The sequence below is a fragment of the Cebus imitator genome, unplaced genomic scaffold (assembly GCF_001604975.1).
Source record: "Cebus imitator isolate Cc_AM_T3 unplaced genomic scaffold, Cebus_imitator-1.0 Scaffold88, whole genome shotgun sequence".
NCBI lineage: Eukaryota > Metazoa > Chordata > Mammalia > Primates > Cebidae > Cebus > Cebus imitator.
Window position 1 is genome coordinate 5715733 of NW_016107403.1, and position 16068 is coordinate 5731800.

General features: G+C 40.3%; 1 protein-coding gene across 5 annotated transcripts in view; it reads left to right on the forward strand.

Moving 5' to 3' along the window:
* CRIM1 (cysteine rich transmembrane BMP regulator 1) overlaps positions 1-16068 on the forward strand; it is a 194133-nt gene that overhangs the window by 150485 nt on the left and 27580 nt on the right. For all 5 annotated transcript variants that reach the window (XM_017534875.2, XM_017534877.2, XM_017534878.2 and 2 more), the window contains 4 exons: positions 3864-4020; positions 6282-6403; positions 7549-7758; positions 11282-11497. In XM_017534875.2, coding sequence (XP_017390364.1) covers positions 3864-4020; positions 6282-6403; positions 7549-7758; positions 11282-11497 — 705 coding nt within the window. The remainder of the gene's footprint in view (positions 1-3863; positions 4021-6281; positions 6404-7548; positions 7759-11281; positions 11498-16068) is intronic.

Consider the following 16068-nt stretch of genomic DNA (forward strand, 5'->3'; position numbering starts at 1 on the left):
CACACACATACACACATACACACACACACACACACACCCCACACTTGGATTAGGACCATGTAGACACCCCAGTTCACCTACTGTGCACATCTTTGGGATGTGAGAGTAGCCAGAGAAAACCCACGCAGCATGGAGAGAGCATCCAGTCTCCACACAGAGAGTGGCCCCAGCCGAGAATTGATTTTTATTCCCCTTGTTAAAGTTATGACACAGTGACGCTGAACAAAACCATTGCTATTTGAGGACCTGCTGTACTACAGCAAAGAAGTATGCATGCTTCTCTAAGGGACATCACCCACAGTGTGTTCTACATGGGAGTTACATTGTATTTATAGATAATAAGGAATGAATGCTCCCTCCATAATTGTGTCACGTTTTGAGCATAGGCACGCATAGGAGCAAACGTTTCTTTTTTTCCAGAATGAACAGAGTGTTTACTGCATAGTTGCTATTGATCGGCCATGCTGTACTGGCCCTGTGCTTTGCCATTATTCATCACTTTCTCTTCAATAGTAACTTCCCCCCATGGATTAGAAAGCATTTTTAGATCACAGTAAAGTCATAATGCTGAAAAATTGTGAACATAAAGCCACCTTTTTCTCCATGGTTGCCTCAAGTGATGTACCAAAGCTTTACAAACAAACATATAAACCCCTACCCTTCTATAAATACTGTATTTCTAATCTCTGTTCTGTTCTTTATGTTTTTATGTTTATTTTTCAGACACAGGTTCTTGCTCTGTCTCCCAGGCGGTGGCACAATCATAGCTTTCACTGCAGCCTGGACCTCCTGGGCTCAAGTAATCCTCTTGCCTCAGCCTCCCTTAATTCTTGTTTATATAAATGGTTCTAAAAGAACCATTTAGAATTTCTCTTCTAAGGATGCAAATTAGTAATCAGTAGCTGGGATTACAGGCGCTGTCCACCACACCCAGCTGTTTTATTTTTTGGCAGACGCAGGGTCTCACTTTGTTGCACAGGCTAGTCTGAAACTCCTGGCCTCAAGCAGTTCTCCCACCTCGGCTTCCCAAAGTGCTGGGATTACAAGTTTGAGCCAGCTGCAATCGATCTGCTCTTTATTTAAAAGTTAGCCATGATGATACATTTGTCTTAAGAAAATTTCATAATTGACATATGTTGATTTAGGTCTACCTTCCAGTCTTTAATGTTATCTATTTCTGAATTAGAAGATGGTATTTTGAGATGTTTTGGCAACTGCCAGTATTTTGGGAAAATTTCAATACTCTCAGAGTAATTATTTTCATGCTGTCATTTCTCTGATAATATGGCAGTCTTGATGACAGTGGAGTAGGAGGTAACGAGAACATTGATTGATGTATTTATTTAGCAAATATTTATTTAATACCCGCTCGGTACTAAATACCATGGTAGTCCCTATACAGTGTGCCTGAGGAATCCAGGGCCCGGCCCTAGAGCTCCCTCTTTTGGGAAGCTGAATGTAGATGGGTCAGAGCAGAGCATGCAGGAAAGTGGTCCCAATTCAGCGCAGCACTAGAGCTTCCCACTGCTAGGAGGCAGAGCTAGTCTCCTAATGAATGTCCTATATTTTTGTTTAACTGTACCAACCTTTGTTTGAAATTCCCTTCCATTGCAAAGCAGTGGTAGATTACAGACTAGTTTTTATCACATTGTTTAAACTTGAATGGAGACACAACAGTTTTCTTTAAAGATGAAGCACATTCTAGATCAAGGTCTATGGAAAAACTGCTTCTTCATTGCAGGACCAGAAAATAAAGGCATCAAGCTACTCAGACTCCAAAGTTTCAAGGAATTTAATCCCAAGAGATGTTGACTCTGGGAAGTTTTCAGGATGTTTTTAATTCATCTACTTCCCAACATGATCCATTTGTTGTCATGACCTAAAAATCCTTATGACAGAAAAATGGGTTCACAATTTAGATCTCTGTGTTTAGAGAAAGAAACTTGGCCAATAAAGTCTTCCTTCATGATTCCCTTAATAATGGGGAATGAAAAATTATGACCTTTCAAGTCATATAATTAGAAATTTCTAAATGAACCATTTAGAATTTCTCTTTTAAGGATGCAAATTAGTAATCAGTTGCTTTACAGTGTAATACAAGCCCATGAGGTTATATTTATATGTGTAATAAAAGGTTTATGATAATGACAGAGTAGAAAATTATACCATAAATCACATTTTCCTTTTTAAAAGATAGCAAATTAAATATGCAAATATTGCCAACTAAGTCACAAAAGATGCTATCTTGAAATATTTATGTAAAACATGGACCCATTTCACCTATTCACTGTAGTTAAGATTAAATTTTAGTTCATAAGATTTATGTGTTAAGGGGACAGATTCGTTCTGTTTTCCTAGTGACTTCTGCACTGTTACAGTATTCATGTTTAAAGGATATTCAGATAAAATATAAAATTTGGTCATCATTCTAATAATAGACTCTGCTTCCCATTTCACCAATCCATGTAGAACAACATTCAAACATTGCTGTACTTTTGCCATCACCATACTAACTTCCTTTCTTTAAATTTGATGGTCTTTCAAATTCTACATTTAATTCACACAGGTCTCAACTTGCTTAATTTATATCACTAAACAATGCTTTTTTTTTTTTTTTAACCTTAAACATTTTCCTTTTTCTCTGGTAAGCCTTATGTAGCCTTTTAACATCATTTTAGAAGACTTCTATTAAGCTAATAATGTTGATAGTCATCATTGCTACTTTCCTTTTTTGTTCTTCCAAAATAGTGTTGTAACTGACTAATGGAAGACAGTTAAACATCACGCCAGATTCTGAACAAGGGATACTTTGAACACTTCAAATAGTGGTTACTTAAACATTAATATGAGTATTTTTTCAGCACACACATATTTTAGCCAGTTAACTAAAAAGCCAATTATGTAAATATATCCAAATACCTGGGTACTTGTCAGCACATAGAGAAAAAAACATATCTAAATGTACCACTGATTATTTTAATCACTATCATGTTATAAGAGATGTACTTCTTTTAAAGGAATAGTAAGAAATCCCTTATGCTGCATACAATGTGCAGTATTATATGATAGCATCTAACACACATAAAAGTAATTATTATGTAAACATTTAAAAACATGTATTATGGAATGGGGGCAGTGACTCACGCCTGTAATCCCAGCACTTTGGGAGGCTGAGACCGGCGGATCACTTGAAGTGAGGAGTTTGAGATGAGCGTGGCAACATTTAGTAGAGATGGTGAACCCCATCTCTACTAAAAATTGAAAAATTAGCTAGGTGTGGTGGCGCATGCCTGTAGTCCCAGAAACTCTGGAGGTTGAGGTAGGAGAATCGCTTGAACCCAGGAGACAGAAGTTGCAGTGAGCTGAAATCATGCCACCGTACTCCAGTGTGAGTGACAGAGCGAGAGATCTGTCTCAAAAGAAAAAAAAAAGAAAAAAGAATATGCATTATTATGGATATGTAGTAGAAATAAAACACAATGAAAATCGAACTGTAAATTTCTAATTCTCGCATAACATAAATAATCATCAGTGGTTTGAAGTAATTTATAAAGTTCATGGGAAAATGCTCTGTCATAATAATTATCAGCCTGCTCTTCACTCAAAGCCTAACAGATTTGAGTACACTTTAGAAATCTATGTATTTCAAAGTTGGACTTTTATTTTGATTATTACTAAAACATTGAGTGATGTGATAACCATGAAATAGCACAGTCTGTTCTTTTTAGTGATAACCAGTGCTATGGTAAAGCTGAGAAATTTAAATCTATGGACGTGTGGAGGATTCGGGGACAGTATTTTAGCATCGATGTGTTCTGCCCTATTTATCTTTAGAAAAACGTGCCATCTGTATGTCTTCACAGGCGAGGAACTGTGCTCAGAACGTAAACAAGGCTGCACCTTGGACTGTCCCTTCGGTTTCCTAACTGATGCCCAAAACTGTGAGATCTGTGAGTGCCGCCCAAGGCCCAAGAAGTGCAGACCCATAATCTGTGACAAGTATTGTCCACTGGGATTGCTGTACGTATTTCTTAATTCAGAAAAGCTGTTATGAAGTACCCCTTGGTGAAATGTTCCTACTTATTTTGTTTTATATGTTGTTCGTGAATTATTCTATGATGTATTGAGGCCAGAATATCTGTATTTGTTTTGTTAGATGATTCAGAAAGCGAGGAAAAGGTTGTATCTCCAAAGAAGAGAATCAGGTTTTACTCTTATTTTTTACGGAGATGGGCCAGACACACCCTTTGTGCCTGTTATGTGAGACTTTCACATAGCAGAGTCCTTTAGACACTGCTGGGAAGATGAGGAGATGGAATTGTGAGGTCCCAGTGTTGGAAGTGCTACAGCTCTTCACACTTGTCCCAGGGGTCCATTTGTGATCACTTACTTAACACATACTTTAAGATGAATTGAAGACCCCCACTCACTTGAAATAAGTGCATCCTTACCTGCCATGCCTAGGTGTCTCACCTTGGAACTAGTCAGCATTTTATTTTCTTTCTCTATCTAGCATTAGATTTTATGAATTTCCTTGGAGATAAGGGGCCATGACTTGTATTTTTTAATGTACTTTATTGAGTCAAACCCCATGAAAATCTAGATTATTCCAGACAATAGACACTTCACATTTGTTTCTTTAGTGTCTGTATAAGCTCTTATGTCTACGTTTATGTCAAGTGTATGCCTTTAGAAAAATCGCCTTATCATTTTTTCTTTGTTCTCTTTCATTTCAATCTGTCTTTCCAGTTTGATATATGTATGTAGTGCTAGAAATACTTTTTCTTTCCTTCTTTCTTTCTTTCCTTTCTTTCCTTTCTTTCCTTTCTTTCCTTTCTTTCCTTTCTTTCCTTTCTTTCTTTTCTTTTCTTTTCTTTCCTTTTCTTTTCTTTTCTTTTCTTTTCTTTTCTTTTCTTTTCTTTTCTTTTCTTTTCTTTTGTTTTCTTTCTTTTTTTGAGGCAGGGTATTGCTCTGTCACCCAGGCTGTGGTGCAGTGGCACAAACGTGGCTCACTGCAGCCTCAACCTCCCATGCTGACAGTCCTCCTACTTCAGCACCCCGGAGCAGCTGGGACCAGAGGCATGCGCCACCATATCCAGCTAATTTTTGGTTTTTTTTTTTTTGTAGAGACGGAGTTTCACCATGTTGCCCAGGCTTATCTGGAACTCCTGTCTCAAGTGATCAGCCTGCCTTGGCCCTCCAAAGTGCTGGGATTACAGGCATGAGCCACTGTGCCTGGCCTAGTCCTATTAATTACGAGGGACTTAGATCCATCATCTCTTTCCCATCTCCTGTCAGTCATCTTTTTTTTTTTTCTTTCTTTAAAAATTCTAGTTTTGGCAGAGGCTTTATTTCTAATTTTCATTGGATAATTAAATTAGAAACATTGTTCCTAAAATTCCCCAAATAAAATGATGAATCATCATCATTCTTAATACTGAAATACGAATATGATATGTTATTTCTTAACCTAACGACTAATGTAAAATGAAGTAGCATTATCACAATAGTAGCTACAACCACCTGCTACAGTATCATGACGGTTCAGAACCAAAGCTGTGTTCAAATTCTACTCTCGTCCTGGAGAAAAATCTCTTGGAAGATTGTAGATTTCACTTTGTATTCTTGTCAGTAAGCACATTCAGAGAGGACCCAGTTGGCCATCTTGGACAACTGAATATTACACTGGCTAGAACACATGTTTTAGGGACGCACACCAAAAGAGAAATCTTGGCCAGACACCACATGGGAGTGTCAGGTTGAAGGCAGCAGCTGGTGCCCCTTGTATGTACCTGCTGAGTAAAGAACTACTTTATGCATGCAGCAGATACTTCGTGAGGGAGGGAGGGAAGAACAGATGGGTGACAGGATGGATGGATGGATACATGGATGGGTGAGTGAATGAATAAATGGATGGAGAAACACAGGAATAAAGAGATAAACCAACAAAGTCTTCACTTTCCTATTCATGGAGTTACACATTCTTTTTTTTTTACTGTGGTGTACCACTCTCCCTAATTAAATCAAGTCATGTCATTGGGGTTCTGAGCACTACATCCTAGAAGCACGTAAGTGCTTGGGCAACTCTCAACCTTGGTCAAGAGTGAGTGGTGGTCATGGCCACAGGGAGCTAATTACCCACCACTCCAGGAGTCTTTGAGAGCAAAAGTCAAGTTACTATGTTTTATAGCGATATCACTTTATTGACCCTTGGTCTGAGTGCTTGGGCATCATTTGAGACTTTTTGATTTTCTGACCCCTGACAAATTTTAATTACCCAGGAAGAATAAGCATGGCTGTGACATCTGTCGCTGTAGAAAATGTCCAGAGCTCTCATGCAGTAAGATCTGCCCTTTGGGTTTCCAACAGGACAGTCACGGCTGTCTTATCTGCAAGTGCAGAGGTAAGTGTATACACATGGTCCTTCCCCCTCAGAGCAGCCAGGGCACCGAAACTAGGGACAGAAGGACATCCTATAAATGAAATGGTTTCAGTGATTGCTGCCTATTCTCACACAAATGTCAGTCTCTGTGGGACCATCCCACAGGACTCCCTTTCCTTTCATTTTTATGAAGTAAAAGCTCAGAATAGAATGTGAAGTAAGCATATGATGGACAAGCACATTGACTCAATTAATCACTTCCTAGCTCTTTTTACTTGTATCAGGAACTTTCGCTTAAAGCACAGTTATTTCAACCTCTGTAGAGCCTCGCTCTGTTCAGGAGTAAGAGTCATAAAATTGCAACAGTAAATATCCCCATTTCAAAGTTCTAGAGGGTGGGTATAGCTCAGAAGTTTGCTCCTGTATTTCCAGTTTTCCATGAGAAGTTAGCCTTTGGCTGAGTAAGCACTTGCCAGCCCACAGCTGTATATAAGCACAGGGCCCAGGTATCCCTGCTGCCTGAGGCTTCTGCGCCAGGGAGATTGCTGAAGCCACTGAGCATACACCCTGACCACCGTTTCTGCCCTTAACCCAGCTGCAGCCCTGCTGCCTGTCCCTGTATGTTGTACTTGTCGGCACAATCCAGAAATTAAACAATAACAGATTCCTAAACTTTGTTTTATGATGTTTCAAAGCTGGACAGTTATCACCTTAATGGTGTTTTTAAGGGGGCTGGAGTAAACAAAAATCTAGTCACTGCTTTAATTGTTCTGCTGAACAAAACTGTTTTTTGCAAGATGCCCAGGATGTCCCCATTGGATGACACTTCTAGAGCGATTCTGAATAAATTCAACATGTGTATAGCATTTGTTATAAAATCAGTGCTTGTTCATTATATAAACTATGGGAAAGTAGAGTAGAAGAAATAAAAGATCAGCCATCATCCCACCAATTGGAGAGAAAGTATTTGCAGGTTTTTTTCTCTCTTTTGTTCAAAATTGAGAGCATATTGACTTAAATTCTTTTCATCAACATGTCCCGTGTCACAAACTGTCCTGTGTAGACGTTAACTGTTGGTGGCTGGGCTCCAGGCCATGTACGGACTCTGCAGACTGTTTCTTCTGTGCAATAGTCGCTTCTTACCAGGCCGCCTTCTCTCTGTCCAGAGGTCTCTGCTTCAGTCGGGCCACCTGTCCTGTCGGGCACTTGTCTGACCGTGGATGGTCATCATCATAAAAATGAGGAGAGCTGGCACGATGGGTGCCGGGAATGCTACTGTCTGAATGGACGGGAAATGTGTGCCCTGATCACCTGCCCGGTGCCTTCCTGCGGCAACCCCACCATTCATCCCGGACAGTGCTGCCCATCATGTGCAGGTAAAAGCTGGCTGCCATCTGTGTGCTCCATAAGCAAATGACTTCTGCCTTGCAGGGCCCTAGAGACATCTGTAACTCTGGGGAGGTTGCAGGGGACGACCCCCGGAGCACTTTTCAGCGCTGTATGGTTTTTTTCAGCAACCACTGCAGAATGATCCGGGTACTATCAGTGAAGAATCAAAGACCAGAGAAAATTCTAACATTCTATAAATAAGTATCCACCTTTTTGAATGATTGACTCAGTATGTAAGGTCTTTGGACTACGTTTTTCTAAAGGTTTGTGGGCTGATGTACTTACATTCCAGCTCTCCATTTTATTGATAGCATATTAGGTCTGAATGTCCTCATTCATTTGAGGGGATTGGTGCTAGTTTTATCTCATAAAACTTTATCACATATAAAGTAATATTTGAGAGGGAGAAAATTACTGAAGTCTGTGGCTATTGCTCTTTTTTAAATTAATAGACATGTAGCACTCTTGCCAAATGGAGATTTAGAGTGACCACACATCCAAAACATTTGAAATCATAATCATGGTAATCAAGATAAGTTACTAGAAAGACAGAATGGATTTGTAATTCAAGGGGGTATGAATTATGATTGTCAAATAACAGTAATTATAACCATAAACCTCATGTAGTACCTTTTATCCAAAGAGTTCAATAGTTTTATATCTATTATTTCCCTCTCTTTGCAGGCCACTTTGAGTTAGGGAAAAACACAATGAGACAGTTTCTCATTTGGAAAACAGACACAGAAAGATTGACTCTCTTACCCAGAGTAAAATAGTATGCCTGCCCAAAGACCTGGGAGAAGTGAAGTCTCTCAAATCTTGTATCAAATTTCTTTTAAAGTTAAGTCTACGGTCAGATTTTGGAGTCATGATTGTCTTTTCCTCTGGTCAGTTACAACTCCATGTCTCTTTCTGTGCATGAGTCCACCTGTGCAAAAGGTGTGGCCAAGAGCCTGAGGCCTGGTCCTTTTGCAGCAAGACTAGCCTCAAAGGGAAGTTGACCTTTTTTGCCATGGTGGCAGGGAGAGGGAGAGAGACACTTAAAGTCTCTTTTAGCTCTGAGATTTTGCACAGCTGAACAACCACAGGATCAGAGTGACAGGCAGCTCCCATACCCTTGTAGAGAACCAGATTACAAATGCAGAAGAGATGACTTGTTTTATTTTCTTTTGTTTACCCATAGTTCAGTTAGAGGTGCTTCATATCAGAACTACATCCTTTTTCCCATATTTTGCTAGTTAAATGTGGAAAACTGCTAGAGTCCCCTGCATAAGAGGATAAATGAGGAGTTTAATATGATAGACTCCATGTTGACTCTTTGGGGAGGAAAAAATCATGTGTTCGCATGAAGACCCGTGCTTTAATCATAGATGTGAATGCCTAGAGGAGGGATTTGTACCTGGGTCTTTGCTAAACATACCCTCAATGAAGAATTCGAACAGCTAGACTGGTAGAAATGCAAAGATCTTACTAAGGATAGATAATTGAACTAAGAACTGAAAATCAGTAGAACCAGAAAGATTTTTCTCTATTGCAGTCATGGAAAGTTCTTATGTAAGCACATGTGGAGTTGTTGATAACTAATTGTGGGTGTGTCAGTATCTGGATATATGTGTATGAAAACACATTTATGTAAATGTATGTATAGAGGTAAATTTTTTCCAAAAGTCTTTAACATGTTGCCACTAAGGCTCCTTCTGAGTAGAGACTCCAGAGCTGTTACATTCACAGTCTCCTGCTATTTTTCTCCCCTCTTCCATTCCAAGATCAGCTGTTTTTCTTCTTGGGATAAGTGAGCAGTTCCTGAACTCTTCTAATGAATATTTACCAAATGATATTGTCTCTCAGATTTCCTGTCTTCCTTACTCTCTACTTTTGAGTTTTTCTTTTGTCTCCATGTCTCTGGCCCCTCTTGTGTTTTGCCTTGAGGCACGTTATACAGCAGAAAGGTGAGCAGGAAAGGATACCTACAGACAGGCACATCATATTTCTTCTGACTACTTCCATACATGAGCGTTTAACAAGGCAGTAATTGTCCGTCCTCTCTAAGCCCTTTTTGAAAGCAATAAGGGAGGCTTTTCCTACATCTATTTGTTGATACACTTTGGAACTTTCTCTGTAAACCACAAGAAATGCATGTTTACCGTCTTGTTCCAGCACAATTTTCATCCTAATCATCTTCCTCTCTGCTGTTTTTATACTGGCAAGTTTGTTACAGTTGCTTGCGGATGTAAGCATTGATTGATGAATATCCATTTTCTGTGATACGTCCTCTGGCCTAAGTTCCAAACTTTTTACTAATTCCCTTGAGATAAAGCTGCATTAGAAGTTGTTGCCCCCTTCACTGGAAATCAGCCCACATCACTTTACTCATTAGTCTTGTTGACTCTGATGCTGACCACCACTTTGAAAGTCATAGCCCCAATTCACTCTTAAAGAGATTTCTGCTCTGAGCATCCCTGTGTATATGGGCCCATTCTGGGGCGTGACTTCCACCGAGCTCCAAGCATGAGCTAGTCGTGATGTCTCCAGACTATTTCTCGGCAGGATTCAACACTGTCAACACCTTCTTGAAGAACTTGTTGTATTTGGATTACATGAATATGGTTAATGTCTTCATTCTTCTTATTTCCCCAGCAAAACTTCAGGGTAACTCCCAGTACCTCTTCAGATTTTTTCAACATTAAACTCCCTCTCTATCAGTGCCATCTCTCCAAGAGACCAAAACTACCTCTGCTCTCAGCATTTACCTTTCTTGATGATGATATTGCCAAACACAAGTTTAGTCTCAGGTGAGGGTTTTCAGACTGTTGATTCTACAGGAGCATTCCTGCTCAGTTTGCTGGCAGCTGGTTTAGATTGGGTGTGGCCTCCTTGACAGCAGGACATACTTCCAAGCATAAAAGTACTCAGGATCCCAGAAATAATGAAGCACATAGGGCAGCGATCATTTGGAAGTTTTATTTAATCTGGAAACACATCCGTGATTCAAACAACCATAGACTTGGGTTGCAGCTTTCCTTGTCTCTCCCTGAGCCCTCAGTTTCCTCATGCATAAAATAAGGTGATTATAAGGAATAAATGAAATAACACATGTAGAGTGCTTAGCATGGAAACAACTGAACCTTAGCAAGTACTCAGTAAATGAGAGATCTGAATTTGAAACGGTTCCTGCACATTCATAGAAATGTCAGAAGAGGCCCCTGCTCTCGTCTCTAGAGTGGGAGTCCCCTCCCTGTAATATAATGACCTTATTGAATTCTCTTATTACCACTGACAGACTCAAACCACTTGGAACCTCATGTCCTGATATTAGCTCTTTTGCCATTGTGTGCTGTTTCCATGCATGGAATATATTTTCTTCACTATTCTCTTGATAAGAATAGAGCAAGATGTTCTTCATCCAGTTCATCTTTTCTGTCCCTTGAAGCAAACAGCACCAGGCTTTCAGGAGTTGGGAAGATTGCAGATGAATAATGTCTTATGTTCTGATTCTTTGTCATTCCCCAGATGACTTTGTGGTGCAGAAGCCAGAGCTCAGCACTCCCTCCGTTTGCCACGCCCCTGGGGGAGAGTACTTTGTGGAAGGAGAAACGTGGAACATTGACTCCTGTACTCAGTGCACCTGCCACAGCGGACGAGTGCTGTGTGAGACAGAGGTGTGCCCACCACTGCTCTGCCAGAACCCCTCACGCACCCAGGATTCCTGCTGCCCGCAGTGTACCGGTAAGCCACGCCATGCTTGTGTACTTGGTGGGGAAGGACGCAGCCCTGGGTGTTGTCATTCTGTGGGACTCGCAGGTCAGGGTGAGCCCCATATGGGAGTGTGCCAAACCGGTATCCCATCAGGAACAGCTGGCAGCCTGCTTCCTGAATGTATTCTCTTTATCACCCACCTGTTTATGCCGTCAATATGCCACCCACCTGAGATGACTGTGAAACAAAAAAGGAGACTGGTTCTCCCTGCCATTGTTTCCTTAACCCCAAATCTCAAACTTGAGGGATATACCTAAGCAGGGACTCTCCGACTGCACCAGATTAACCAAATGATTTTGTTAATGTGAGAGGTCATCTTTGTGTAACAAATGGGAAGAATGGTTATTGATAAATAATGTAAATAAAATTCTTTGAAAAATATAAGGGTGGTGAAGACTTTCAAATATGCATAATGCCACCCCCTCAAACTCAGAATGATTAGTAAGTTAATACCAAAAAGTATTAGGTGACACGCACTGCACATGTATAAGGAGTGCTATTATTTTCAACTTTTTATTTCTCACGTAATCTGTCCTAAGCAAGTAAATTTATGGTCATGAAACTTGTTATAAGGAAATTTGTCAAGATGTTAAACATAAGTTACTGATTTTCTATAACTTTAGTAGTACTTTTAATTAATACTAGAATATGACTTTTTCGAAAGATATTTAAATATAAAACTACCAAGTTGACAGACCAACTAGTTTTGTTTTGTTGTTTTTGTTATTCTTCCCATATTTCAACTTAAATCAATAACCATTTATTCTTTAAATATATAGTCTTATAACATAAACCCTTTTATTTTATTACTTTTTTTTTTTTACATTAGATCATCTGTCAGCTGGCCAGATATGTGCAACATCATCAGTGTCTACATTTTTTATAGGTTCATGTTGATGGCATTTTTGGAATTGATCAGATGAGCTTGCAGGGACAGCCACATTGCTGGCTGTTGTCATCATGCGCGGCAGCCCAAGTATTACCAGTTTATACAGAATTGTTAATCTGAGAAGCTTAATTAGCACTACATCTTTTCAGTATAAGAAATAGTTCACATGTGTTGTATTTTTAGGATATGCATGAGCTATCATTTCCCACTATGTTACCATCACAATTTTCTCAGATTCAAACCTTACTGATGATTTTTATTAATGTATAGCCATGGCTTTACTTGCATGTCCCCCGATAGAAACCACTTAGCGTGGTCTTTTCCTTGGTGATAATGAATTTATATCCATTTAGTTACTCAATTTACAAATATTTATAGAATGTCTGAATTGAGCTATGGAAATTCCAAGGCTAGTGAAAACAGACATGACCCCTGTCCTGGAGCAATCACCAAAAAAAGAGCCAAACAATCCAATATTTCACATAAAGTCAGTAATGATAAAGTGAGAGGCATGCCTTGAAAGGGAGGATTCAAGAACATAGGCAATCCAGGGACCTAAAGCAGCAAATACCCCTGGTTCCATTTGTGTTAGGATCTGAGTGATGAACCCCAGGAGTTGACTAAGGGCGTGGCACTGAGAGAGGAGATGTCTCCAGGACCACTGGCCCAAACTCACTGATGGGACACCTTACTGAACTCAGAGGTTCAACCTGTACAGAGAAGGAGCGCTACGTGGAGATGGGACCTCTGAGTATGCCAACGTGAGTGGCATGTGCAGAGACCTGTGGGTTCTACCAAGCAAGGCAGCAGTATTCCTGCATTCTTCTCCATCTTTCCAAAGAACAGGCAACACCTCATGTGCCTGGCTTTAACTTCTCATTCATGAACTTAGGCCTGGATTTTTTTTCTGTACCTAATGGATATTTCTGGCCTTTCTCATTCATAGTTGGATTGAGATACAAAAGGATAAAAAGCCTTAAAACTCAAATTATCAATTTCTTCCCATCACAGTAATTCTCAATAGTGGCATTGATAAGTAGCATATTGCACATGTAGAAACATACCATCTCTACTGTTAGGACACTTGCATTCTAAAATGGTCCAAAAGTCGTATGTCCAGCGTGGGGTAACAGCTTCTGAAGGGTCGGATCCCTCCTGATTCTTCCATCTGTAGGATGCCTTGTCATTTCCTCCTTCTTCAACTTTCCCTCTTCTCTGGCCTGGTTTAAAGCAAGGTCTGGTAAGGAAATGAGAAAAGATTGCACATCCCTGCAGGTGAAGCTACTTCACCAGCACACAAACGGGAGAGGGTAAAATAGTGCTTGTTTCTTTTCATAACGTTTAAAATTTTCTTTCCTTCTTTATTTTTAGAGCTGGAAAAAAGCATGGCAGAGAAGAGAGTGGAAGGTAGAAAATAAAAAAAATTAGGGAACACCAGTGAAAACACTGGTAAAGATCAAACAAAGGAGTAAATGTTTGGAAACAGAAGTTTAAGTAAGGGGGTCTAGAGCAGGAAAAATGAGAAAAGAGGCCCAAAGAAGGGAGATACTGGTAAGATTATCCAAATGACATTGTCGGTCAGGGTTAAGTTAGGAGCCTCCTGCCTCATGGAAGGAAACCTGCAGACTGTACCTCGGCTCCAGCCCTCACACCATCACTGCCAGCATATCCTGATGTCCTCTGGATTCTTTCCAGGCTTCTGTGAGAGCCCTGCAGATCCCAGGCTATCCATTTCACTTCATTTCATAGCTTCGTCACTGCTGTCTCTGCTTCCTCTTTTAAGTTTTCAGACACAAGATTGGGCAATGCTTGCATGAGCCAAGTTAACATAAGTCACAAAAACCCAATGGAGATTTGCAGGGCCTAGTGTGAACAAGAGGGTGTTGTCCTTATTTCTAGCCAAAGCAAAAGTTAGCACTGGTCAGTCTCTTAAAGAAGAAATTATCCCTAGACATAGATGACCACAAAAAGGTCACTGAGAAAGTCATCCATCCCATCTTGCCATCTCTAACCTATGTGGATGGGATCTGTGGAGTCATACCTGAAATTGGACCTTCTTTATTTTTAGAGTTGGAAAGAAGCATGGCAGAGAAGAGAGAGGGACGTAGAAAATAAAAGAATAAAGGAACACCAATGAAAACACTGGTAAAGATCAAATAAAGGAGACATTTAGAGGCAGAGCACATATGGTGCCATAAAACCAATGGCTGTTCTTCAGCTTGTGCCTGCTGCCTTTGGGACTACTCACAGCAGATACACTTACCCAATTTAAAGGACAATGTATGGGCCGATCCCATTATGCTGGCTTCCCTGTCCCTCAGAGAAGGTCCACAGTGAAGTAACTGCCTTGGTCCTCAAAAAGACCCTTCTTGTCACATCATACTTACTGGCTGTAGGATATATTCATGAGTGGATAGAAGGAAAAAGTGACATGTAGAGCTTCTGGATCATGTGGTAACTACATGTCTCAGTTTCTGGTTCTTGGCTAAAAATAACAGTTGATGAAGTTGGTTCTGGGAAGAACATATGACACTCTTTTGATTATGTATGCATTGAGAAAATGTGGCCCTCTTAGAGGTTTGCTAGGTAGGGTTGTCGTGGCTGTGTCTAGACTCTAGTGAAGTTGATTGGAGATGCTGTCTTATCAGTGGGATTATGATTTCTAAACTAGAAACTCCACCCACTCACATTTTCCTTTCTGATATCTCAATCATATTGCTGAAGTTACAATTATTGTTGATTTTAGTGGAAACCAATGCCCAAAGTGATATCTGGATTTTCTGGTGACATTTTCTGTTGCAAGTTGTAACTAGATCTGGGGACTTTCTGGTCTAAGGCTCTTTAAATAGCAAAGACACAGATGATTTGCACATGATTTCTCTGCGGTTGCATCCTTATGAGCGATTTAGATTTCTTTCAGCCATTAATGTGAATTTCTAAACATTGGAATGTTACACATAGGTGTGTTTGGTAGTCTGGCATGAGAATTCGTCTGAATATTAATTGGTCAAGATTGCAGGTGGCCACAAGTAAGAGAAAACCCAGCTGCAATTTTTAAGTAAATAGAGGTTTATTTTACATATATCGCAAGACGTTTGGAGGCAGATGTTTATCAGCATTGATTCAGTGGCTCAGTGAAGTCAAGGCCTTTCTCTTCTGACAGAGGTGTCACAGCTGTGATCCACATGTTCCTATCAAGGCAGGAAGAATGTGGAAGGATGATGGTGGAACCTATCTACCCTTCTTTGAAGACAATGAAAGCTTTCCGAGAAATCCCCTCATTAGCCATCAGGTCCCATTAGCTACAACCGGGTGATGGAGCCACCCTAGTTTCAAAGGATCCTAGGAAAGCAGGGAACAGGATTGTCCCATTTAGTTACATGCATTGTAATCCAAGTCCTGGGGCTACCCCAGAGAAAACCAGGATTTCCCTAAGCTAAGGAAGATAGATAGAGCGGATGTTGTGTAAGCAACTGACAGCATAACTGTGACAGGTCTTTTTTGATCTTTGTTATTTTGTTTAAAAATGCAAGAGCCGCCGGGCGCGGTGGCTCAAGCCTGTAATCCCAGCACTTTGGGAGGCCGAGGCGGGTGGATCACGAGGTCAAGAGATCGAGACCATCCTGGTCAACATGGTGAAACCCCGTCTCTA